The sequence below is a fragment of the Anser anser genome (assembly GCF_964211835.1).
Source record: "Anser anser genome assembly, chromosome: 2".
Lineage (NCBI taxonomy): Eukaryota > Metazoa > Chordata > Aves > Anseriformes > Anatidae > Anser > Anser anser.
This window is the reverse complement of record NC_139721.1, coordinates 158,601,663-158,629,312: the sequence shown is the minus strand read 5'-3', so window position 1 is coordinate 158,629,312 and position 27,650 is coordinate 158,601,663. Positions and strand designations below refer to the sequence as shown.

General features: G+C 40.6%; 1 protein-coding gene across 4 annotated transcripts in view; it reads right to left on the bottom strand.

The window, feature by feature from the left end:
- MINDY4 (MINDY lysine 48 deubiquitinase 4) overlaps nucleotides 1-23,369 on the bottom strand; it is an 84,913-nt gene extending 61,544 nt beyond the window's left edge. Inside the window, exons 1-5 of one of the 4 annotated variants that reach the window (XR_014581014.1) lie at nucleotides 22,306-23,369; nucleotides 19,976-20,095; nucleotides 18,617-18,825; nucleotides 13,663-13,921; nucleotides 12,215-12,633 (exon numbers count right to left, since the gene is read on the bottom strand). Coding sequence is in view for 3 of the 4 variants with exons in the window: in XM_083827622.1 (XP_083683748.1) it covers nucleotides 12,215-12,633; nucleotides 13,663-13,921; nucleotides 18,617-18,825; nucleotides 19,976-20,095; nucleotides 22,306-22,368 (1,070 nt within the window). In the remaining variant the exon portion in view is untranslated. The remainder of the gene's footprint in view (nucleotides 1-12,214; nucleotides 12,634-13,662; nucleotides 13,922-18,616; nucleotides 18,826-19,975; nucleotides 20,096-22,305) is intronic. The other 3 variants (XM_083827622.1, XM_083827621.1, XM_083827620.1) reach the window with 3 other exon arrangements.
- Nucleotides 23,370-27,650: the final 4,281 nt, after the last annotated feature.

Sequence of the window (27,650 nt, the reverse complement as noted above, 5' to 3'; positions counted from 1 at the left end):
CAATGAAGCCTGCCACTGTTTTAGGGCAAAATTACAAAGACAGAATTATTAAAAACAATTGTAAAGATGCAAAGGAAAGGAACATAATCAATACCAGGCAACATATTTCTCTGGAAAAAGACCTTGTCAAGATTTAATATAAATTCTGCCATGCTTGTAAGTCTGGTTGACAAAGGTAACAGAGCTTCTACATGTAATTTGTCCAAACTTCCTTTTTAGTTAAGCACTGCATCTGATTTGAATAGCACATTAATTCATAAACAGATGGCTCATTTATAGATGAGGCAAAAAAGGTAAATGAAAAAAACTTCTTATTGAAAGGGTCATTTCTAATAAACTCATACATGAATCTGCTTTTGTGCTGGCGAATTTTTAACTGTAGTGACAATTCAGGAGAAAACATCTTTGCTGGAAAAGTTTGTACATTAAAAAAAAAAAAAAGATGATAATGATGGGTCAAGCTACAAGACAGTATGAGCTAGGCTTACATCAACAGAATGTTCCCTCAGAGGTGATGAAGGAATATTTATCTCCAGCTACAAAACCAGACTTAGTATAATAAACTTGTAGCTCAAATATTCATACTGTGCTCAGAGATTTTTTCAGCATGATACCCCCACACTGAATTTTGAAGGAGCACAATACCATTCATGTGAACTGACCATTACAGTCACCAATTCAAAATGAACACATATCAGTAAAATAAGAGGGCTAAAACTCCAATAAATAAAGACGCTTCCAAGACACTACAGCTAAGAGACACTACGTAAAGCACTGAGATGGGTACCCAGCCTTCAGTATTCAATTAATTCACTTCAGCTAAGGTGAATATGTCCCCCCATTTTGCTTGTCCTATAAAGTATCTGCTCCTTCTGGGTTTGGCCTTCAACTTTTAGGGCATTTATTTTTAAGGATGTGAAAAGTTCCTGGCCTTACATTTCCTGTCAGATACCTTGGATTTGTAACAGTCCAAAACACTGCAACCTAACAGATTTCAGCAAGATAAATTATCTTCCAGAAAGCTAATGTCAAATGTTAAAATGGAAGAAGACAAGAGCTTACACTGAAGATCGGGCTAGTTCTCATATCTTATTTTGCTGTGAAGAAAGATGAACATAGATAACAGTCTATTGGTAAACATGCACTGCAGCGAGAGCTTTTATGTCCTGTTTCAGCAGTCTGGGGGAGAATAACACACAGGCGGAAACAAATTCCTTGTGCTACTTGCAATCAAGTGATTGTTTTTAAGGGGTAGGTGATTTCTCGTGATTTCTTGTGCTGCTTCCAATGGTGTGAAGTTCTGCCAGCACAAGAGGATGTACACTGTTCTTGCTTTAAATTTGAGAAGATCTAGAGTCCTGGTATGTACGCATGAACAAGGCAAATTCTCAATGACTGAATGCATTTTAGGCAATGGGCTGGACACTTCCAGTTTTACGTCCTTTCCAAAAATAAAATTAAAAAAATGATACAGAAGCCATTTGCCATTTCCAGTAATTGCACGGTGCTCCTTCCTATGGAGTGCTGGAAAAATACTAAAAGGGCAAATGGCAGCACACACAGATGTTATGTCGAAGGCTCTGATGCCATAAATCCATTGGCATAAAACAAGAGTCACAATAGTTTCTAACATTTATTTTAGGCTCTTTTTTCCTGTCCAATCATTATGTTATAAAAGGTGTTATGCAACTTGAAGGTTTTCATTGCTGAGTGATTTGGCAACTGCAATTTCTCTCTCTCTCTCTGTTTCTCTGTCTTTGTACATGGGCTAATTAAATCCACAGTCCCCAAATACGACCCCATTTTGTTTGACAGCCATTCTTCTGATTGCTAATTGCAGGAATCAAATAAAGATGTATTCCCAGCTGGCAGCTGAGCACACTCCAAGCAGGGTTGTGGTTAGTCTCTCAGGGAAGGTGCCGACTGCACTATTCTTACTGGGCTTCCTGTCTACAAAGCCACACCGAAGCATTGACGAAAGCTTGGGATGATGCCATGTGCTTCTTCGTGTGCCTTAAGGACAATGCCTGGTGCTACGCACAGACCACAAACAGACAAAGATGGAAGGAAATATGCAAAGGTAATTTACTATTAGACTGCTCCGGCTCTGTGTTTTTTTTTCTGTTTTCTTATCTGAAACATTGCAGTCTGACTAAACTCGCATTTCCTAGAAATGCCACCATTGCTCAGTACATCCATTTCCTCTTTCGGTGGGAGAAATTTAATTAATTCTTCAGGCATTGCTCATACACACTGCATGTCACTGAGTACACCGATATATACTAAATACCAACTGAAATTAGTTGGTGTTTTCTGACAGATTTAAAACAGTCTCTAGTATATTAAAATACGGTGATCTGAATTCAGCCCTCACGTCATAGAATCACATATCAGTGTGAGAAGTACCTTCAGGAACTGCTCAACCTCTCACAGGACCAAAACTTAATTACTTAACAAAATGCCAGATGTCATTTTAGACAAAGCCATCTCATCTGACACTCCAATTTTATAAGTAGCAGTGAAATATTACAGCCCACCGGGCAGCCAGAACAGATTTAAAAATATTGATTATGCCCTGAAAAGCTATTTTTCCACTAAAATGCCCAGTAGGAAAGGCCGGAGTCCGTCATAACTGTTGGGTAAAGAATGTACAGTAAATAACTTTGCTGGAACTAATTTTTTCTTGGAGTTGGAATTTCAATTTAATTTAAACAATACCAATAAAATTGGAATGTTGATTAGTATTCTTTAAGAAATCTTACATTTATATATTATCGTTCATTAAGCACTGTATTTTTCCTGTTTTAGTGACAACCCATATTTAAAAAAAGGGGGCTGCTTTGACTTTCTTATGTCTGTCATGAGTTCACAATCACTGAATAGCTGAAGTTGGAGGGGACCTCTAGACCTCCCTCAGCCCAACCCCTCTGCTCAGAGCACGTTCAGCCAGTGCACTTTGCTCAGGGCCCTCTCCAGTCATGTTCTGAGTATCTCCAAGGATGGAGACACCACAACCTCCCTAGAAAATCTGTCCCAGCATTTCCAGTCTCAGAGGATATTTTTTTTCCTTTAAGTTTAAAAGTAATTTCCTATATTTCAATTGGTTTACATTGCCTCCTGTCCTGTTACAGGGCAACACTGAGAAAAGTCTGACCCTGTCATCTTTACTCCCTCCCAAACCCCATCAGACATTTCTTACATTAGTAAGATCTCTGTAAGCTTCCCCTTTTCCAGGGTGAACAGCCTCTCATATGTCAAACACTCCATTCCATAAACCATCTTTGTGCTCCTGTGCTGGACTCAGTCCAGTAAGTCCACATCTCTCTTGTACTGGGTAGCTCAGCACTGGACTCACCACTCCAAGATGCGTCCCAGCAGGACTGAGCAGCGGGGAAAGATCACTTCCTCAATCTGATGGCAATGTTTTTGTAAAGATAACTGAGGATGCTGCTGGCCTTCTGTGCCGCAAAGGCACATTGCTGGCTTGTGGTCAATTTGGTGCCCACCAGGACTCCTGGGTCCTTTTCTGCAGAGTTGGTCAGCCCCCAGCCTGTGTTGCTGCATTGGGTTGTTTTTCCATAAATGCAGGGTTTTTCATTTGCCTTTATTGAACCTCATAAGATACCTGCCAGCACATTCTCCATACCATCAAATTCTCTCTGAATGGCAGCATAACCTTTTAGTCTGCCAGTCACTCCCAAATTTGTACCACCCGTAAACTTGCTGAGGATGTATTCGGACCCATTATCCAGGTCATTAATGAGAATCTTGAACGGTATTGACATCAGTATCAACTGCTTGTGGAACACGTATGCTGACTGGCTGCCAGCTGGACTTCATCCTGCTAATCACAACCATCTGAATCAGCAGTTTTGACTCTTCTCAGCCCATCTCAGTGTTCACATATCTAGCCCACACTTCATCAGTTTGTCTGCAAGGATGTTACAGGAGACAGCACTGAAAGCCTTAGTAAAGTTGAGATTAACAACGCCCATTGGTCTGTCCTCACCCACTAAGCTAGTCATCCCATCAGAGAAAGCTATCAGCTTGGTTAAGCATGATTTCCTCTTCACAAATCCGTGCTGACTTCCCAGTCACCTTCCTATCTTTAATATTCTTGGAAATGACTTCCAGGAGGATTGGCTTCGTCACCATCCCAGGGATTAACATGAAGCCAATCAGCGTGTTGTTCTCCAGTCACTCCTTCTTGCCCTTCTTGCAGACAGGAGTGACGATGTATTTCTTCCAGTCTTCAGGAACCTTTCCCAATTGCCACAACCTTTCAGTGATGATCCAGGCTGCTGTCTCACTGACATTAGCCAGCTCCCTCAGCACTTGCAGATACATCCCATCAGGTTCCATGGACTTGTGGATACACAATCTATTTAAATCTTTCCTTACCTGATCTTCCACTTTTGTTTAAAAACAAAATATTGTTTTTAAAGTCTCATTTATCTAAAAGAATACAAAGAAATTATGTGTATTCTTAAAGGACTTAGAGGAATTATTTGAAGGACATTTTTTTTTTTAATTTTATTTTTTCCCTCGAAATATCTCCTAGCTCCACAAAAATGAATTTTCAGGGACTTTTTACTGGAATAAAAAAAAAGGGATAAGCCACAGATTATTATCACCTCTGAATAAGAATGTTCTGTACTACAATGAATTCACCTGTACCAGTCTCTTTTCAGGATAAAGAAAGTCAGAAAGCCACAGGTGGTTCAAAAGAAAAAGTAAAGTAATTCACTCCTTCCTGTCAGTCCTACATAGAAATGCAGGGAGTAGAAGGGAGGTACCTTTTCTACAAGTAAATAGGAAAACATATTGCCTTACCACAGAAGATTAGACTGAATTCACGATGCTATAAGGCCGTTTTGAGGAAAAACATAGTAAAATACAAAGGAGAGATTTTGCATTCAATGAGCTTGAAACTTTAAGTAAGTAAGCATATGCTTGTGGTACGCTGAAGTGACAAATGTGCTAATGGGATTTTTTTAATGCTGAGAATCATGTCATGAGCAGAGGGTGACTATTCTTATCCCTGCTGAGAGGCACAGTACTGCTATAAAGTTATAGAAGCCTTTAAGTACATGGAATAAATAAATATAAAACAAATCAATAAAACCTAACAGAAAAACAACAGCAACATTTCAGAGCAGGAAAGATAAAAATACAAGCAGATGATACAAGCTTTAGGAAAAAAAATGGCTAAGGGAGCATGAAAAATATTTGGAAGTACTTTAAAAGAGGTTAATATCTGTAGAAAGGAACAGAAAGATCAGTAAAAAAATCAACTTCAGCTATGGATAGCAGGACAGAAAAAAACAAATGCAGGGAAAAAGTCTCAAGATTAAGGGCTACTAAACATTGGAATATATTCTCAGGGGAGAGGTGTTACTTGAGTCATTTAAGACTGGACTAGACAAAGCCCTGGAAAAAAGTATTGCATCAAATTATATATATGCAGTAATGAATAATCTGCCATAGAAACAAATGACCTTAAAAGGTCTTTTCCATCTGTAATTTCTAAGGCTCTATGAAATATGAGTAATGTTCCACTAAAGAACTTGGTATCTATGGCAATTCACTAACCCTACTCTATTTGTGTTAGAATGCAGAGCACTGCTAGAAAAAGGTTTATTACCAAATAATGAGCGATTTTTGGGGAACCACTAAGGAGTGCACAGCTAAAGCAAACTTGGTTGAGAAACTAGTTCAGGAAGACAAATTCTGGCTCTGAACTCACTGGCACTTGCTCTCCTGGTGCTAGAGATGAAGTGCATCAGAGATACTTAGGTTTTGGTTGGAAAAGACATCTGAAGCCAAGCCACACTCTCATAAAACAGTCCCTACCGTCTGAAATATCCATCTGCACTGGCAGACTTCTGAAAGGAAACCACTAGTTCACATTCAGTTTGTAGCCAAGACTGATGGCAAGGCAAAGGAGGGTACGGCAGAAGTAATTAGAAGAACCGGATAAGTAGGGCGATTGTTCACAATGAAAGGATGAGTGGAGAATCAATTATCCTCCTTACTCCTGAAAGTGTATTATAGATCTTTCCCTTTGGACAATGGGATCCACTGCTATACACTTTTGATTGCTAATGGCAGGAGGAAATTTTTGTTCTGACGTTAAGATATTGTCATTTATTTTTGCCTTTCTGATAGCCATTCCATTTCTGTTTCTATGAAATTAACAACGTATCCTTAACTTCAGGTCCTGATTGCTAATTCATTTTGTTCCCCTTGGTCTTTGATTCCAGTTTTACAATATTTTTTTCTTCTTTCATTACTGTGACTCTAGTTTCTATGCTATTTTTCTCAGTGTTGTGGAAGGGAGGGTGGTTTGCTTTATACATAACAACAACAAGTTCAAACATCTCCATATGCAGTTCTTCTTCCTAACTACTAGAATTGAAACTGAGGTCTACAGATAGTATCTGCCCATCTAACAACATAAGGTGTTGCCAGTAGCATCCATTAAGAACACAGCTGGACAGCTCAGATCTACTCATTTAGAAACTGTTCAGCTAAGTGGGACGGTTCCCACATCACCACCAAGCCTTACATTTGTAGAATTAAGGGGAATAGAAAATTAGGAGAGTGCTGCAACTTCAGAGGCTGCATGAACAACAGCAGTAGAACTTCTGTAGCTGAGACAAAAGAATTGTTTCTCAACTGCTGTGAAGTGCTTTTACTTTCTTTTAACCAATTTTGTTTGCTCAAGCTGTGAAACACAGGGAAATCTTCTAACACCATTCAACCTTCCCAAACAACTCATTATTCGTCAAGCTTTTTTTTTTTTTTTTTTTTTTTTTTCCTTCTATAAAAGCAGTAGAGTGATTTCAACCCAAGGTCAGGCATCAAATTCAACAGCTGTTCTTTTTTCACACTTCCCAAAGATCTCAATTTCCATTCCACTGCGTACGCTGATTTTTCATTCTGTGCACTCAGTTTAAGGGTACATATTTCCTTCCCTTAGGGGATTCAGCATTAAGCAGAAGACATTACAGGTGGCAGATTCTTTCCTCACTGCCATTCAAGGTTCTGCCCTGGTTAAAAAAACTAGGTGAGGTCTTTAATACGTTGCTGCCTTTGATCTGAATATGTTCCTTCAACATCATCTGTCCCAAATTCCTGTGGAACTTGAAGAATCGTACATACCTACAGGTATGGTGAATTTTTAGATGGAATCTTGGATTTTTTGCCTATGTTGTGTATTTTTCCAACATATTTTTTTATTCCCATGAAAACCTCAGAATCAAAAATAAAAAAGAGGCCAGTCATCCAAATTTTAGTTGTGCCTTGCACACAACTAACACTTTTGAGGAACAAGTACTCCATGACCTGGACAGCAATAAGAAATACTGCTTTGAGAATGAGGATAAACAGCTTCAAAATGATCTGAAAGGATAGATGGGGTTTCAAATTCTCCTCTGAAGTGGAACAGAGATAAAATGTCATTTTTAATTTGTTAAGAAGGGCCATAGAGGAAACATTGATATAATTCTGTATACATGTCAGAATTTAGTTTGGTGTATATATACAAATATTGGGTTATAGATTTGTCTCTATGTTACTGGAGAAATATTTTTAATGTCCTTAAAATGGAAGGTTCTTCTATCAAATAATAGGAGTGCTGTACACATGATAATAGTTTATAAGAGGAAAACTCAGTCTACCCTTGCGTGATCAAGTCACTTGGGAGAGTACCACAAACTGATTCTGATTCACTTTTAATCACTTCTCCATTAAAACAAACCTTTACTTCTCCTTATTTAATTCATGTATTTTTGTAGTTTAGGCAGAAAAGAAAAAAATGTACTGTGGCCACCGAAGCATTATATCTAAGCTATTAAAAGCTAAAGCCTTGGAATATGAAAAGTCAGACATCCGACTCCTGAGGAAAATAAGTTTGAAACTCATATTGAAATACTGTCCTCACAATAACCTCCAGTGCCTACAGCTTCCAGGGACCAGCACAGTTACCATCATCACCACCACAACATACACAGTACAATAAACAAAGCTGGATGAATCGAGAAATTAAATTAGCTGCTGTTTGTTAATAGGTGAGGACACATGAAGATTTGCTGCCACCTACATACTGCTCTTTTCTGGGTTAATTAAAAATAAGGAATTCTAAAATAAAGGCATTTACAACACTTACACCTGAGTTGGTATGCAAACTAATAATATGTACAGCATATTATTAAGTATTGTTAGGTATTATTAAGTATTGCTAAATATTATAACAGTAAGACAGACTGTCTTTATGGAATAACTCCTACTGACATGAAACAGAATCCAGTAATGTCACAGAGAACTATCATTGACCCAACTGCACAAAAGCTTCTGTTCTCCTGTAAAACAAGGAAGAAAATAAACCCTTTGCTTTCAATGATTTGCAGTCATTATTCCCCCTTTAATGTGGAGGGATTCAGACATTATACTGTGATGCACAATGCAGATAAATGAAGATGAAAGTGAACAAATTGTTCTTCACATCTATCTTTCTGTAATTAAAGGAGTGTGGTGCACTTGCTATATAACAACAATGTTCCCACAAAGAGATCAACATTAAATCCAGACTATATTTGAAAAAGTATCAAGTACTTTCCTTTAGGAAGTCAGTATTTTATCACAGCTATAAGTAATTAGGTAATATCTGAAGTTAAACACTGACCTTTTAAATGGTCATTATAGTTACCTGAATTTGAAAGCAGATGCATTCAGCAGTAGCAGTTCAAAATACAAGCGAAGACTGTATCCGCATCTTTAGTCCCCAATTGATTTCACTAACTTTCTTCCTTTTTTTTTTTTTTTTCTTTTCTTGAAAGAAACAAGGAGTTGCAGCAATAGCAAGGAAAGCAAATGATTTCTTATATTTTTTCATACCTGTGGAAGGTATGTTGGTAGTGCTTAGTGCCTCCTCACTGACAAGACAGCAAAATTTTATCTCTTAGAACAAAGAAGGAACGTCCAAATCTTATTTAAGACAAACGTGAAGTATGGTACTCGGAGGGCTAATTTCATGTTGATACTGTAAGACTGAAATACAGAGTCACAAATCTGGCCTCTCAGCACAGTTGCCCACCTCACCCCACATTTCATGCAGTAGCTAAGAATTAGATAGTTGATGGAATAACAAGCACGATGCTATGTCCATCATTTCTTTCATTAAAATGTGTGAGTCAAAATACTGTGGGATCTGTATTTCTCCAGGGTATTTTTATAGCTAGGTATATCTGCCCACTCAGTTTGTAAGCATTTATTCAATAACATTCAGCTTGTCTTTTGGAGCATGGCAGCATTTTTGCTGTGGTGTTTTTGTCTCATATGTAGACAATGGATGCCTGCAGCCTGTGTGCAACAATAGCACATTTTGCATATAACAAAAGATGAAGAGGTATATCAAAATGGAAGGAAAAATAAGATTTGTAGGTCTTTACTTTGCTATGGGAAACAAAAACAGAATTTCAGATCCCTGGGAATGAACTAGCTGGGTTTAATCCTAAACAGATTTTCAGCTACTCATCTAAACAGTTAGATTAGCACTTATGTCACTAATATCTGGAAACATCAACAGAGAACGGAAGGATCCAGATAAATATCTGTTCTTAGATTGTAATTTTTGATGCTTCATAATGCTGAAGCACTCTGAACAAATCCTGAAAAGCTCTCAAACACTGCAGGATTTCACCAAAAGGATAAAAGCCTTGCAGGAGCCAGTCCTTACATTGTAATAGTTGACGCTTATTTGGAGTCTCACTTCCACTCTCTGTCACTTCCACTTAACTTCGGCAGTCCTGCTGATTTCAGTGAGAGTTTTCAGGAGCTCAGAGCTCAGCATGAATTCAAATGCTTTACTGGCCTTAGCTCAAGTTATCTGGCAGAAATGTCCCAGTTTTGCTTTGAAAACATATTAAATGGAAATAGCTCCCTCTTCTGTTCTTGCTGAGACCAAGTCAGTCCCCTAAAGGAATCCAGCTACTGCAAACTACTTAGTACAGTAGTGGAGCACAGTACTGCAGTACAGTGCACAGAATGGTGCCCTGGGGATGTCCCCTTTCAGACCAGCTTCTCCTTTTCTGCTGACTCCACAAGCACTGCACAAAATTGGGAAATGTCAGCACGTCCAGCTACAGATGAGTGAAGTCAGTACAAGTGATATCTTGGTCAGAGAGTCTCCCCAAAGAATTTTATCCAGTCCAACATGCTTTTGACACTGTAAAAAACACTCATAAATATCCGACAGTATATTCATTGCTTAACAAATACCAGGAGTACACTTACTCTTCTCAGCTTTGTTTGGGAGCTGTCGAAAGCCCACTGAAGCTGTATTCTCTACCTCAATTAATCTTAATTGTGAGGTAATAAGCCATCTTGAAACTGGAAAGGATCGAGTGGTGGGTTAGCACTACCTGATATGCTCGGTCAAACTATATGGAACAAAAGTCATAGAGAGTCAGACCCCAGTGTTTCTGATTCCTGAGTTCCTTATGAGCTGGCTCTGTGCACTTCCATGAAGTCATGACCTAATAAATCCCCTGGGAGCAGAACATCAAAGATGGATCTTTAGGCACCACTTCCAGTCCAGCAACAGTCAGACTTCTGTCTGGGTTTAGCTGTTATTTGACACATCTCAGGGTCCCAATACTGTGCATAATGAAGAACCGACCTCTTCTGGATTTTAAGACTTAAGATTACAGTACTTTGCCCCATCATTCAATAATCATTTTCAAATAAGGTATACTAACACAGGTAAATAACTATATAATGTTGGTTGCTGTTTTCAGTTGCTTTTTGGTCCCAGACAGGAAGCAAGTGCCCATTTGTATCTTCAGCAGACCTGCAGTTTGTTAACTCCCACAACCCCTAACACAAATGTGGACAGACCCACTATATCATCGTTTCCTCAAGGTCTCAACAGGGCCTTGTCACTCTGTTTCCCAAGATTAAAAATAAATTAAACAGGAAGAAAATAATAATCTGTGGTTGGAGTTTCACCGTATCAATGAGGTGTTTTTTTTTTAGCACTTAAAAAAAAAAAACACAGCAAATTAGCCATCAACATGGATCAAGTTACACTTAATAAAACAGACGTACTACTTCATGGCCCACATCAGACGATGTTGGCATCATGTGCCTTAGTTTATGAAGCAGAAGGTGGTATAAACTCCGCAACATTTCTACTGAATATGACACGTTCTCACCTCTAGCACTGAGAGTGCAGTACAAGACCAACTCTCAGGGTGCCTGAGCCCTGTGTATGACTTTACTGACTTTCTGTGTGAGCTGTTGCATACAAGTTTCTCTATACCTGCTTTAGTGTTCCCATCTGTAGTATGGACAAAGAGATAGTCATCCCTTGCTTAAATTTTGAGAGCTGCTGATGAAAAGCACTAGGTATGAGGCAATTGTTTTTACTATGATCATTTTCTATAGGCACAGACACAGCACAGTTGGCTTGCACTGCTCAAAAGAAGGAGTCTCTCTAAACCTTTTATATCAATGTGAATCACTGCAGTCCAATAAAAAATAAAAATAAAAATCTGAGTACACTTTGAATAAAATACTTTGAGACACAGGAGCATTGTGGATGCAGCATCATGGTGCATGGGGATGCTAACTGGGCTCAGTCAAATGCTGCAGTGACATGGGTTATCCTCATTCAAAAAATCACCACAGTGTCTCATTGTGGTACACAACTGTGCTGGCAACTAAACCAGCTTGTTTGGGTATAGCTTGGATAGCTCGACACAACTGCACTGAGCCATGTGGATATGCCTATGCGCTTGGCTGGTGTTCCTTCATTTTATCTTCGGAGGCTTTTCTGTATGTACAACTACAACGTTGAGAGCAGTAATCAGTGCTGTTTCCTAAGATGTAGGTGACCTCTGCAGGTGGGAATCACTTGTACTGCTTGTATGTCTGAGGTTTAGTGGTCTGAGTCTGAACTAGTAATACTCAGCTCCCTTTATAGGCAGCTAAAAGAAACCAGCGCCTATGGGGTCTCTCCACTGACCAAGGAAGGTGTTCAGAATGGTTTGGGATGTCAAAAGTAGTAAGTTAAATCTTAAAATTTCTCTGCCTTTAAGCACTTTCACCTCTGCTTCCCGTCAATGCAATCAGAATGCATATCTCAGTCTCTTTTAGTCCTCCATCATATTTCCTTGACTTTTTAGTACGGTATTTTTACAAATATTCTTACCTGAGGCCTGATAACCAATTCTCACTTTTCTTGAGGGCCCTTTCTCTCTTCTCTCTTCCAGTCCCTGAATGTCTGTGAGAGGCACCCACTTTAAGGCTTTTTTCATTGCTTTCTGTACAAAAGCTTGGAACTGATTTTCTTTCTTCTGTCTTCGTCCTCCCTCTTTCAGAGAGCAGTTTGGCAAAAGAGTCATCTGTATCTCTGGGGATGTTTCTTAGTTTTTCAGAAGCTGAAATTGTGTTTGAGCTTGACAAAGTCCTTGATGCAAACTCTGTATTTACTTGTGATGAAGATTCTTTACTTTCCTGAGAATCAACGCTTGGGACACTCAGGTCATTTCCTTCCTGTTTTTCACCCTTGAGCTGTGCTGTGCTGCTTATGCTAGTGGAGCGTTTTGAAAGCCTTCTTTTTTGCAGATCCTAGAAATAAGTGCCATTAAAATTATAGATTAAAATTTGAGTATCTTTACACAAACATGGAAAGCAAAGGAAAGCTCTATCACTAATACTGGACTAAACAGTTTCTTCATTATTAGGAACCAGGTTAAAGAGTAATTTCTTTTGTATAATAAACAAAAAAAAATACATACACTTTTACTTACAATTTGAACAGTAGCAAAGGTGCTGTATACTTTAGTAATTGCTTTCTTTTACCCAAGAACATCAACAAAGTAACATATAAAAACTTAATTTGGGGGTTGTACTCAAGAGAACCCAGACTTATATGCCATTTTCCTGGACAGCCTGCCTGTTACAGGTATCTAGTCTTTTTTTCTGAATCAGAACTCTTCAGAAAAAATCCAAGTAATTTATTTAACTTTCACATTTACTTCAGTATTAGCAAAATGAAATGTTTAAAATACTTAATTTTTTATAAGCTTAATTTTACACAGGGAAAGTTCCTGTCGATATAAAGGAGCACGAAAGAAAAAAAAAAGAGAGAGAGACACAAGAATTTTAGAATTGTGTTTTAAAAGCAATTATTGACAGAATATGGTCTATTCGGACCAATTTAGAAACATAACTTTAATGAAAGTTATATTTTTAATTCCATACTGCTACTGATTAAACGTGGGGTTTCAGAAAAACCTGTGGAGATCAAACACCCATGGCTAAGAAAACTTTAAGAGCTAAAGTAAAGAAGCAATTCCCTGAGGCAAATGGAAAATCCCAGCTGTCAAGAGAGATGAGATACCAAAAGTGGAAAACATTTATAAAGAAATGCTGCAACCAAAGATCACAGATCTGAGTGCAGTGGTTGTTTCTGAAACAGTTTGAATTTCTGAATTAACCACAACCACTGCCCTAACCTGCCACATCTTTTCAGAGCACAGATTTCAGATTAGCATGCAGAAGTCACTTGAATATTATTTGCAAATTAGTTCATTGCAGAAGGTTAAATATAAAATCTCTGGTCATGCCCAATATTTTATAAGCACTGGAAATCACCTCTGGTGAACTTGCTACTGGTCCAGCCATCATTCCTCTGACAATGAGACCAGACCTGGGCCTGTGCTTGTCCTTCACTGTAGCTTGAAGCTCTTCAGAAATCATTGTTGCTTTTAAATCTTCTTGACTATCTTTTAACTTCTTATCCCCATCAGAGGTTAATTGGCTATTGCATATTGTCTCCATATGGCATTTTTCACTTTTGTGCTGGTGTTTTCTGGATGAAAGGATTTTATCTAGTGGATTCTCAACATGGTATCTACAAGAAAGAAAAAGAAACAAAAATTCAAACAGCCAAGGGATACTAAATGAAATCAATGAAACCAGCACCTTGGCAAATTAAATCACTGCTGTCAAGTTAAGTTGCATGTTACCTAGCAGTGGTACTCAAATACAATCACTTTTCACTTAAACATCTTTATGTAGGTCTTCAGGAGATTATTTCAATATTACTCGGTGTCACATGTTTAAGACTTTATCTTAATCTTATGTTTACTTATTTTGATATGTACCATATTAAAAATAAATAAATAAATAAATAAAGCAAGCCATATATTTCAAATGAGATAGGTCCTACTGATAGGACTAGAGGAAATGGCCTCAAGTTGCACCAGGAGAGGTTCAGGTTGGAAATGAGGAGACATTTCTGCTCAGAAAGAGTGGTCAGGCACTGGGACGGGTTGCCCAGGGAGGTGGTAGCGTCACTGTCCCTGGCAGTGTTAAAGGAAAGGTTGGACCTGGTGCTTAGGGACACGGTTTAGTGGTGACATTGGTGGTAGGGGGATGGTTGGACCAAATGATCTTGAAGGTCTTTTCCAACCTTAACGATTCTGTGATTCTACCACAAGCAGTTCCCCTTCCTTCTCCATCTGTTGAATGGCAGTTTGAAAACCTGTTAACATTTTTGCTAACATTCTCTGTTATCATATAACTCAGAGTGACTCAGCTGACCTCCTTCACACTTTGTTCAAATATAGAACATTTATTTTAATTCAAAAGTAATATGATAATATGTCGCTACATTGCTGTCATTTGACCTTTTCCATATTCATCAACCTAGCCCTCACCAGAAGGCAACTCAAGGTGTAGTTCACTGTTTGCATTGGTTTTCCTACACATATTTAATACTATAAACAAGCTTTTCTGAAATGCAACTGAGATTCATTTAGAGTTCTCTGTTTGTATCACACTATATGCATTTCTTTTTCAAAAATACTTTTCAACGAACCATGTTCTTACTGATAAAAAATAATAATAATAATAAAAAAAACATCATTTCTGCCTTCTTACACATCCTGCAAGAAATCATGAAAGGTTCGATTTTCTTCATTAGTCTCTCTTTCACTGGCTGCAAAACATTAGATCCTTATGGTCCCTTCCAACCCAAAGCATTCTATGATTCCATGATTCTGTGATACAAGATCATTGTTAAATAGAAGTTCTTTTATTTAGCTGTTCCCACTTCATTGAAACCTCTTCTGCATCATTTGATAAATTTATATTCTAGGTAACCCAAAAATAATACTAGCCTTCTTCTATGATAACTGTCCTACTTTTGTTTTTAACTCTAGGATGTTTTTCTCCATCTCATTTCACAGTAATGTAATTCAATGAGCTGAAGCATCTTGTATCACATAAACATGAATTTTATTTAATCAGTGTGGGTTTGGTTTTTTGTTTGTTTTTGTTTTCAGTAATATGTCTATCTGCGAAGACACGCTTCATATGTAAACAGAAGGGTGCATGATCAATCTCTGTGAGCATTATGAAATCTGAGGACTGTTACTCCTGAGCTAGGACCACATAACTCCTCATTGCCAAAGGGCACAGCTAGCTTAGAGGTCACTTTAACACCTAGAGACACTGAAAAAAATAATTCTGAGGTCAGGTAAAAGGAAAGAGATGGAAGCAGGATTCTTAAATAAGGAACTGGTGAACAGAATCTAATTATACTCTCCACTCTTGCTTCCATTATTAAAAATTATCCAGGTAGTTACAATTAAACCTAATTTCAGGCACTGGCTGCTTGACCAGGTAATGTCTCATTTCTCCATAGCCAGAGGGGGCAGAAATGGCTATGAGGATCACACAACCACACTTCTGCCCTGGTGTTTCTCTCACTGATACATTTTATAGGCAGAAAAAGGACATGGCTTATCCGACCTGGCGAGCTGCCTATGACATTCCTTAAAACAGCTTTGCAGCTTCTTTCCATGGCCATATGGCAGGCCAGAAACACAGCCCAGCTGCATGGCTGGGACAAGACCTGATTTGAGATATAACTGGGGTATCTACCTGTGTCCAAGGGTCCAATTCTCAGCTACCTTTAAAAGAAAATAGTTACAAATAGCAGAGATACTGATATATATCAGGACAGACCCTAAAACCCACATTCCCCACTCCTATTGCAAAAGACAATTTCAAACCCACTTGGTCCATTTTTACTTTAGAATGATAGAATATTCTGAGTTGAAAGGGACCCACAAGGATCATTGAGTTCGACTCCTGGCTCCACACGGGACCACCCTAAAAACAGACAATAATGTCTGAGAGCATTGTCCAAATGCTTCTTGAACTCTGGTAGGCTCAGTGCCGTGACCACTGCCCTGGGGAGCCTGTCCCAGTGCCTGACCAACCTCTTGGGGAAGAACCTTTTCCTAACACCCAGCTGGACCCTGAATTGCTCCTCCTTCATTGCTCCTGCGATGTCTTTAGGCCTCACACACCCTAAGAAGGCATTAAGCAGTAAATTTCCTATGGTGCTTAAGAATGCATAAAAATAGGTACAAACTCAAACAGGATTTAGACAGAAATGAGCAAGCCAATACAGGATTCTGCTCCCTTTTGTGCTGGCAGCTTTCAGTGTGCACTTGGGTTTCCAGGCTTGTATACACACAAAGTTCATAGAATCATGTAGGCTGGAAAAGACCTTTGAGATCTGCAAGTCCAGTCATCAACCTGACCTATCAAGTCCCGTCACTAAACCATGTCCCAAAGTGCCACATCCACACATCTCTTAAAAACCCCCAGGGATGGGAACTCCACCACTTCCCTGGGCAGACCATCCCAATGCTTGACCACCGTCTCTGTGAAGAATTCTTCCTAACAACCAATCTAAACCTCCCTGAAGTTGGACACTTCTTTTCACTTTCCAATTTTCCTTTTATCTGCTGTTTTTGCTTCCCGTTACCCCTCTGGCTCGAGCAGCAAAAGCAAAAACTTTCCTCCATAGAATTATAGAATCGTTAGGGTTGGAAGAGACCTGCACGATCATCTGGTCCAACCATCCCCCTACCACCAATGTCACCATTAAACCATGTCCCTAAGCACCAGGTCCAACCTTTCCTTGAACACCCCCAGGGACGGTGACGCCACCACCTCCCTGGGCAACCCGTCCCAATGCCTGACTGCTCTTTCTGAGAAAGAATAACTCCTAATTTCCAACCTGAACCTCCCCTGGTGCAACTTGAGGCCATTCCTTAATGGGGGATAGCGCCTGTGATGTGATGGGGGGGGTCCTTCCACACAGACCTGTGCTGCACCCCACCCCTCACCCACACTTGTCTGCAAATGTGGCTTTAACATTGTCCCTTCACGTGTGTATGTATGTACAGTATGCTTGCTATGGGGGGGAACGTGTAAACCTGGATGTTTAGGTGAACTCAAGACCCCCCTTCTCACAACTTTAACCCCAGTGGAGGACTACAACCATAGAGTGCCCTCCAGCGCAAGGCAGAGCGGCCCCTTAGCGCACCACTTCCGGAGCAACGACGGCCGCTCTGGGCCAGCAGCCGAACTCTATCGTGCCCTCCCCTTCTCGCGCGGCGGGCGGGGGAGGGAAGCGCTCCGCTGCCAATGCGCATGCGTTGGCAGGGCTATAAGTAAAGAGGCGGGGGAGGGGGTGCCATTTTGTGGAGGGTGGGTGGGAGGGTGGGTGTCTGGTCGCGTTGGTGCTGTTCGGTCTCTGGGGGTGGTATTAGGGGTTTTCTCTGTAGGAGAAAGCTTGTTTACTGTAATAAAAGTATCTTAAGACACTCAAGAGGCTTACGGGGAGATCAGGGTGTCTTGTAGAGTGGGGAGAAAATGAGACAGGCCCAAGCACTGAGGCTGGGTGAGCTGGGGTAGTGTCACACAGGGGAGAGAGAATTATTCTGCATGTAATAAAACTCCTATATATGAGAAATATATATATATATTTTTTTTTCTCCCTGCAATGCCTTCTTAGCAAGCACCAAATCTTAGCTGGTTACGTCCACTCTCAAAATTGTGGTTTTCTTCCCTAGTGAGCATGGACTTGCTGAGGTTTTGGAAATGCTAACATGTAGAAGCAGCTAGCTTGAGCATGCTGTATTTAGGATGAGGAATAAAATGGGATGAATTCCCTAAGAATTGGGGTGGAGAAGGTGAATTGCTTCCTTATGCCCGTTTTAAAAGCTTTCTGTCAAAACACAATTAGAGTTGGTCCTGCTGTTTTGAGACACTAACAAAAAATGAAATTGAAAAACTTGCTATGTGCTGTTTTCAAATATTTTCAATGATAAAAATAACTAAGCCTATACTGTTTGCGACAATACTGAATGTAAGACTGTAGGCCTTGCTTTTGACTGTCTAAAGCATGGGTATATTCATAGTCTGAGTGCAGGTGGTTAGTTACCCATCAGACTATACACTTCAATTTGAATACTTTCCAGTTTACCAGGCATAAAAGATCAGATTTGTATGTGCTTCATTGACTGAAAGATGTAGTTGAGATTATCAAGTCTTTGTAATCGCCAGGGAGTATAAAATAGGGTGGCTTACTTGGGAGATATTAATAATTTGGAATTTCTTGTTTTGTGTTACTAAGTTAACTAATACAGGGTGCTGTAGCTGAAAGTATAAATGACAAACCACTTAATGCTATTTCACTTAAAAAAAAAAAAAAAGGACAAGGCAAAGAGAAATCAGACTATACCTGGAGGTTTGAGTTTTGCTCTCATCAGGCATACTGGCACTCCCAAATGCATGATCTTCATCTGAGAAGTCAGGTGGATGAGATGTTGAGCTCTTACTTTGAGGGGCTGACAGAGCAGAACTTGAACTGGTGATTTTGGAGGTCCCACGGTGCTCAAGGAAGTAATTAGTAATAATTTCAAGAAGTGTTTTAAGTGGGTTCTCCTTTGCCTATTCAAGAAGAAAAACAAAGGTGTTTGTGACTATTGAAAGTCTTTATTAATCTTGCTGCAATCTTGGCCGTATCCCTTTGTCTCCCACATTTCATATGTATTTATAAACATTGATAAGATCCCCTCTCGGTCGTCTTTTCCCAAGGCTGAACACACCTAGGTCTTTCAGCATTTCCTCACAGGGGAGATGTTCCAGGCCCCGTATCAGCTGTGTGGCCCAGAACTGGAGACAGTACTCCAGGTGAGGCCTGACCAGGGCAAAGTAGAGGGGGAGGATCACCTCTCTTGACCTGCTGGCCATGCTCCTTTTAATGCACACCAGGATCCCGTTGGCCTTCTTGGCCACCAGGGCATACTGCTGGCTCATGGCCAACCTGTCATCTACCAGGACCTCCAGGTGTTGCCTGGTCAACTTCTGAAGAATTTAGAATGAACTGCAAATAATACCTGACACGCAAACTCTTATTTAACTGTTTTTTCAGCAGTCATGAAAGATGGATGATATATATATTGCCTTTTCATTAAAAAAAAAAAAAGTCTATGGCTTAAAAAATATTTTAATGTCTGCTTTAGTAGTACAGTTACATAGGGAGATTTATTTTTTTAAGTGACCTAGTAGTCCCACCATTAATACTATGCAAAAAGCATCATGATGCTTTAAGCTAATAATGAGCAGAATTGGGTCTAGGGACTAATTGGGAATTACCTATTGATGTCCCTGACATCAAACATTGTGGTCTATATTGCATTTCAAAGAATAATAAATGTGAAGAGTATAATTCTGTCTGTCAGATCTTATATAAAGATGTAAACAGAAATGGGCATAAAGAGAGAGTTCCAAAATTAAATAGCCATAATAATGGAAAAGGTGTTGAAGTGAATAACTGCTCCTGGTTTATTGGAAGATTTGTAACAAGGATTCATTAACTGCCAGGTTCTCGGCTTAGTTCCATGAGCTGTAAGGCAATCTCAACTAAATGTTGTGCTCTCCATTACTTCAGAGAACTTTAAGTGTGTCCACAGCAATGCAGTAGCAGGCACAGGCTTGAGTTCTCTGTGGTGTGGACATACCACTGCAGTCTTGATTTGTCTGACCTGGTTCCATAGGTCTGAGACCAGATTCTGGGGAGCACCATCTCTTTCCTTACCTTGTTCTGTTTGTACAAGGAGTGCAAATGTAGGATGTTTCGAAGTTCATTCCTGTTATTGATGCTAAGCGCAGAACGTGGAAGCTCTCGGTCCATGGTACTGATGGTTTTCTTCAATCCCTGAAAAGGCCAAGCAGGAGATTTTAGAGTACCTGAGACAGTACAACTAACCAAAGATTTCATTACTGACTTTGTTGGATGCAATATGAAATTTCTGGGTACATTAAAATGGTGGAAATTAATAACATGCTAAGCATTAAACCTGTATTTTAATGAGACCATTTAGCGTTACTGCAGCTGACATGTAAAAAATACTTAAGGTGGTAATGCTGTCAATGAGGTGGAAATAATCAAACATGGGGGAAAAAAAAAAAAGAAAAAAAAAAAGACCCCCATGCAGCTGATTTCAGCTACATAACAGCTTCACATAAAACTTGAGTGATCTGTGTGAAGGCCCCTGCTAATACCTGGGCTTCTTGTTCAAATAATGTCAGGAATACCAAGTTGGCTTTTTCCATCAAGGTGTGATACAGGTTCTTGTAAATGTGATTCTGACCTATGTAATTACAAAGTCTGAACGTCAGGTGTAGTCTGTGTTTTGGCAGGTTCAGAAAAAAAATCAGGACCTTTATCCTGATCACATTATTCTGATCAGTGTCTATATTGGGAATCAGTCTGATCCTCATGGCATCAACTGGTTTGGGGTCTTCAGGTGGCTCAGTACACGGTGGTGGTTTATAGGATCATAGGAAGATCATACTAATTTAAATTGTTACAGGTGAATCCAATTATAGCTTTTATTCTATTTGGAAAAAAAAAAAAAAACTAAATCCCTTGGATGAGTTTTTTAAAACTTAAATTAAGAATTGGCAACTCCAAGCATATTCCACTTGTTCACCACACTTCAGACTTCCTCAGGTGCTTTGAATTTATAGTCAGCATACATGGGTGTTTCAGAGACAAAATGTATGGGCATCACACTTTATGGAGGGGAAGGGATTTATCATGTAATATCAGAGTGGGTTCCTGAGCTAAGTTTAGTAGTACAGCATCAGACAATTTTTGAGAAAGAAAGCCCCAATGAATTACTATTATTACAAGAAAGGACTTCTTTTTTTCTGCAGATGGGTTTAGGTTTAGTGTGCTATGAACAAGTGGTGGCAAATAGGATGGTTCTCACAGCTGGTTATGAAGGGAGATTTGGGGAAAAAGAAAGGAACACGTGAAGAAACAGAAAAGTTTAACAGCAGAGTTGTAATATGAAACAGTTGCTGCAACTAAAGCATAAAGTACTACTGGGTGTGGTATGATCTGTTTTACCAGCAGGGCATTCCCTTTCCTTTTATGCTTTTCTTCAGTTTTACTTTTGAAAGTATCTCAGAAGTGTGACAGCGTTTCATTTGAAAAATCTTCCCAGTCAGATACTGTAAGGTACCGTTCTCTCGTACTTCTGGAAGTAAATGGCAAGTAATGAATTCTGCCCTGGAAATTCTGTTGGTAAATGTTTCACCTTTGTTCACTAACATTGAAAATGTGCATTTGGAGACTGGATGCAAAACAGATGAAGGAAAGCAAGGCTTGTGAAGCAACACTTCATCACACAGTGGTTGCTTAGGTTCTGGTACAACCAACTCATTCCTGACAGTGGGGGCGGGGGGTGGGGGAGGAATATCTGCAATATTTCCTTTGGATTGAGCATAAATGCAAGTAGGTAATTTTACCTGGAAATTTGAAGGTGTCTTTTCCTCTGCTCTCAGTCCCAGTCTACCCACACCCAAATTATTTCTTTTACAAAGTGTTTTTTTTTTTTTTGAAAAGTACAGTGGCCACTTTCCTCCCCTTCTCCCTTTCTTCCCAGATAAATCTGCTGTTTGCCAAGCTAATGCAGAACACCACAAAAAGATGCATGTGACCATTTCCCTTAGCACCAGTACCTCTTGTTTTGTTTTAGTATTCATCTGGGAAGCTGTGTACATCTCTTGTAAAAACAAGGACGGTAGAAATAGGACAAAGCAAGGACAATAGATAAGCAATTAAGGAGGAAAACAAAAGCTTGAATCAGCATGTCTTGACTTAATCTTGTTTTCTTTTGCAGACGCCTGTGGGTATGAATCAGGTTTTCTCAAAAGAGCAGGAAGCTGCCTTCCATGATCAGAAATAAAAGGCATTGTGGGAGATGTAGTGCAGACACTCACCCTAGGAGCTTGTTGCGGTTCAAGTCCAGCTGCTTGAAGGCTGGAAGAAGCCCCCCCTCCCAGTATTCCATAATCTTTAACATTTGTCGTGTGTCATTCCCATTTTTCCTAATGAGAAAATCGAGAGAAAGTTACCTTTCTACTGAGAAATTCCCTCACCAGTGATGCAGCCACTTCTTCCACAAAGGAGTTGTCCATTTTTTAGCCCAAAGCGCGCTCAGGGGGCGTATCCTTTACTTCATCCGACAAATCATTCGAGCCCAACAAAGCATCCGAGCCCGCCGGCATGGCAGCTCCTTGGTGCCATGGAGCAGCAGTGGGGCCGTGTTGCTGCAGAGACCCGGTGTCATCGGAAGCGTGGAGAACTCCTCCCCCGGGAGCGGTGCTCGGTGCTGGGAGAGCTCGCAGGGTAACGCTGCAGCGGGCATCTCGGTAATTGCTTGAAAAACTCAGGAGCAGCTCGGTGATAAAATTTGAGAAAGGAGTGTTTAAATCTGAGAGGCTGGGAGATTTCCAGATTTATTTTTTTTTTTTAAAGTCATAGAATCATTGAATATTCTGAGTTGGAAGGGAGACACAAGGATCATCGAGTCCAACTCCTAAGTCGCTGAAGGTAGCATACAAGCTATCACTCCTGTGCTAATGCTACTTCCCACCATTATGTTTCTTGTAAAATTGCCCTCTTGTTTAATACAACAAAAATGCAGCTGTTAAATTAAGCTTCATCTCTCATATTGGTGAGACATAATCCTCAATTAAATCTTTCTTTTCAGGCTGAACATACATTGGCCAGTTCTACAACATGATTGTGGCAAGTTACACTTTGGGCTTAGGGACATGATTTAGGTTGGAGAGAACCTCCAGAGGTCATTGTAGTCCAACACCCTGCTCAAAGCAGGGTTAAATTAGATTAGATTGCTCAGGGTAGCAGTGTCCAGGGATGGTGATTTTGATAAAACAGACTTGGGAACATTAATTTATTGCCATTTAAAAAAATAAAGCAGGATGGTGCGAAACAGAGACAAAAACTTAAAACATCATCTCCCTGCCACTCCTTCCCAGGCTCAACTTCAGTCCTTCATTCCTGGCTCTTCCATCCCCACCAAAGTGGCATGGGGAGTTGTGGTCAGTCCATACCAGCTCCTCTCTGCTGCTCCTTCCTCATCACACTGTTCCCCAGCTCCAACATGGACCCTCCCCAGGTTGCAGTTCCAAAACAAACCAATCAACCAAAAAATAAAAAAATAAAAAAAAAATAAGGGGGGGGGGGGCAAAAAAATTTAGGGGTGTATGAAACCTGTTTTGATCAGGTGCCAGTAACAGGCTGCAGAATGAGGTCCTCCAGGTGATAGGGCAGTGGGAAGCTGCAGGAAACCTGTGGAGAAAAGAAGCCTGGGTGGTATGCAGGGAAGAAAAAACTCTAGGCATTGGTCACAGATCCATTAGGAGACTATAAACAGCAGGTCTGCAGAAAGGAAGATAAAAGTCTTGGATGGGAGAAGCATTCTGGTTCTCCATGTTAAATAAAGTGTACTTCCTCTCCTGCTTACCAAAGAATGTTGTGGAGAAAAAAATAATGGGATTGTGGAATCGCAGAGCCATCTATAGATCAGGTTTTTAAGAAGCAAAGCGTAGCCTTCTACCTTACAAAAGCAGGAGCTGCAGCACGCCTGGAGCAAGCCCTTGGTCCTGACCACAGGGCAGTGGTTAGTTTCTTGGGTGAAACCTCAGGATTAAAGCAGGCCTCTGAAGATTGCTCTCTGCAGCACAGGGGTAAATCGCATGGTGCGGTTGAAGCAGTTTGCATTCACAAGAAGTGAAGTTGTTTATGGAAAACTTGTGAAGGCGGAAATGGAATCACAGAGAAGAGAGAAATGAACCAGAAGTTGAGATGTGTTAGCACATAGCAGATGGGAGCTGGGAGGTAGAAGGGGCTGTGCAAGCCCAGCACAGTGCTCGATGTAGGAATTGAAATGCACGAGTGTTTTGTGACACAGACTTCAGTAAAGCCTTGTGCTTTTTCAGAAAGCTGCAAGACAAAATTGAGTTGTGTGATACTTGGGAACATTTAGAAGGAGCTTTTAAGTAGGTATTGGTATAACATTACAGTGAGGGCTGTAAAGCTTATTACAAATGAATGAACTCATTGGAGAAAGTTGGGCTTGCAGAAGGTAGCTATTTCCAAAGTGAATGAGCAGTAATCAAAAGCTTGCAAAAGTCAGGAGGGAGGAAGAGCGAATATTTCTTTTCATAGGAATGACTTTTATCCCCAGAAAGTCCCCAGTGTGGCATCAGTCAGTGCAGATGGATGTGCAGGTTTACTGCTCCTTTGCAGACAGGAATGCAGGAGCAGCTTGTGGGAATGGAGCTTAAATGCAATGCCTGAAAAAGTGTTCTGTGCCTGTTCTGCTCACGGAGTCTGCTTTCCTCTAAGAGAGAGTGAAATGCAAAGATACTGTGATAAAGTACAACAACAAAGCATAGGTCTTAAGAGCTTTTACTTCTTAATTATTAAATATCTAACAGTCTTTTTAAACAATGGATGCTGTTACGCATGTACACAGCAGTACAGCGCTATTAACCTGTAGTCAGCTTTTTGTCTCTGTTTACTTAGAAGAGCAGCAACTGCTCTAGGTTGTTTTCAATTTTCTCAAGTTGAAATGTAAATGCCGGGAATGCCCTCTTGCGTTCAGATGTCAGTATTGCAACAGCAGAAAAAGCCCTCATGGCAGCAGCTACTGATTTTGTACAGAGGGTGACTTTGGTACCACCAGGTTTTCTGTGACGGTTCGTTGCAGTGATGTTCTCAAGGTCTGATTTAACGCTTACCAGCAAAAATAGGTTGATTATAACCCGAGGAGGAAATTAAGTGAGGTGGCGATGTAGGACTAATTTTCCCTGAAGTAGCTCTTAGGGCACTTCTAAGAGGGGGTACTTGCGTGACGTAAGGTCTCACAAGAGCACAGAAAGCAATCTTGGATGGGATGCAAACAGAAAGAAATCAGGAAACTGCATTTCAAAGCTGGTGAATGTTTACTACTGAGCCATGACAAAGACCAGTGGGCTCCTGAAACAGAACGTCTCTAACAACCTGATTATAGTATTGATTTTCTGAGTTTTACCTTTATCTAACTAATCTACCCGCAGTTTCTTGCTCTCAGTGTGTCCCCTGTTGGTGGTATAGTACATAATGAATAGAACTGCTACAGGACCTGGGTAGTTGGGCATGTAGGACAATGCCTCTTCAATACTTCACATACTATTAAGTACTCGACGGGCTCACAGTAAGTTGAAAGCAGTCACTACAGTAGCATGGGGCAGATCTTCCAGCATCATCCCACCAAGAAATTAGGTGCTGATGACATGCTCCACCTCCCTGCAGCCTGAGGGAAGCACCCCTGAGGTCATGGGGTTCCTCGGGTAAATAAGGTTGCATTAGGCAGTGCCAAAGGGGATGTGCTATTTCTGTAGGAAATTCAATGTGAAGTCCTGTGGAAGGGGATTTTTTTACTATACAAAATCCTTTTGCTAGTGTGTTTCACATATTTTATGCTAGTAACATTGATAGCCTTGTACTGGCAAGCACCAAAATGTGTATGTTCAAGTGGTCTGGCCAGCATCACGTACCTGCAGCCTGGAGGGAAGAGGGGCACTGGCTGTCAAACCCTCACTGTGTTGTCCTTTGGGTTCCTCTTGATCAGCAATGATGGGCACTTTTGGCAATGTTTATCTTACACTCAACACAAGCACAGCTTAACTGGAAGCCTCTGTTGCTGTTATCCATTTTCCCAATGCCAGAGAAGAACAGCAGATCTGCTCCACAAAGGAAAGGGAGCTTGGTGACCACAGCACAGTCAGGGGAGTGACCTCCCCAGCAAGGTGCAGGCCGGCATTGCCTGAGCAAGGGAGCAGGTTAGGGCTGCTGGCAGCAATGGCCTTCAGCAGTAGTCCAGTGACCACCAGATGTGAAGTGAGGAGTTGTGTCTGAGGCCAGTCTGGGAGGCCAGACCGTCAAACTGGGACAGGACTGGGCACAGGACTGCCAGTGCCATAGCACAAGGGAGGACCCAAGGCCCAGGCCTGACCTAAAGTGGGGCTCCTGGATCCATGTGCAGTGGGCTTGGGGTGAAGGCCTCAGGCAGAGGCAGTATCCTGACATTTAACAGATGTATTTTAGAGAGTGTGGAGAAGAGCATCCAAAATGTCCACCACAAGCTTCTTTTCATGGACTTGTCACTACTGAATTGGTGCGCCCCTGCCTGCCACAGCCAGAGCCCTGGTGTAAAGGCCACCCTCTTTACAACTGAAACTATTGTTTCCTAGGGACATGTTTCATGGTGCTGAACTCACAGCGACAGCTTGTTAATGTTTTAGTAACACTTAAAAAATTGTCCTTCTCCTTCTGCAGTGGTGTATCTACTGCTGCTTGTCTTCTCCAGCCCCATGAATCTGTACTAGCTTGTCTTGCTCAGGTTTATCTGGAAAATGTACTATTAATAGACAGATAGTCCAGACACTGGGAAGTCCTGTTCCCAAATGCTACGCTTTATTAATGAAGGCTATTGCTTAAAAGCATTGGCTAGACTATTTTTACTGTGTTCCTCCAAAACTTACTGCCATGTCTGCAGTGCAGTAGCCACAGCCTCCTGTGGCTTCTGTACCTGCATATGCTGGTCATGGGAGTTAGTAGTGATAGTGCCAAGAAGTTTCTCTGCAAGCAGCAAGGCAAGCTAAGTCATCCCTGGTGCTCCCAGTCACTTAGTATCTTGTGTCACCGCTACTCACCATGTGCCCTACAGTCCGTTCTGATCAAAGAACCGGGTTTACAGCTCTGCATGGCCAATGATCTTTAGGTTGGAGAAACAGAATGTCACAGAAAAGAAGCAGGCTGTAGTTGGGGTATTTTACTTGGTTTGGTTAGTTATCCACCAACCTTTGACCATGATTTGGGCATAGGCTAAAACAAATAAAGAAAAAAAACAAAAAAACAAAAAAAAAACACAACCAACTATTAGAGAAATGTTTACAAGAACTTACCTTTTTCCTTATTTTCACGGCGATACATTCAGTCCATCAAAATTCCTGACAAACAGCAGGACAACATGTGAGTTTGAGGCGATAAGCATAGTCATTCCTGCTTCAGCATGGTGTCAGCCACAGGCTGGAGCTCTCTCAGCAATGTACCTGACCCAGCATGATATGTTCTTTTCCCTTGAGAGCCTCTCGAACATTTCCAGATGTTTCCTGAAATATATTTGAGCTAGCGTACTTCTCTGATTTGATTAAGTTTTGGCACACAGTGTTTTTTTCCACTGCTGTTTCATTTGTCCGAAGACTGCCTGGAAGTTTTTTTTTTTATTATTTTTATTTTTTTTTCTTGTTTGCCCAGAGAAGCTGTGGGTGCCCCATCCCTGGCAGTGCCGAAGGCCAGGCTGGATGGGGCTTTGGGCAGGCTGGGCTGGTGGGAGATGTTCCTGCCC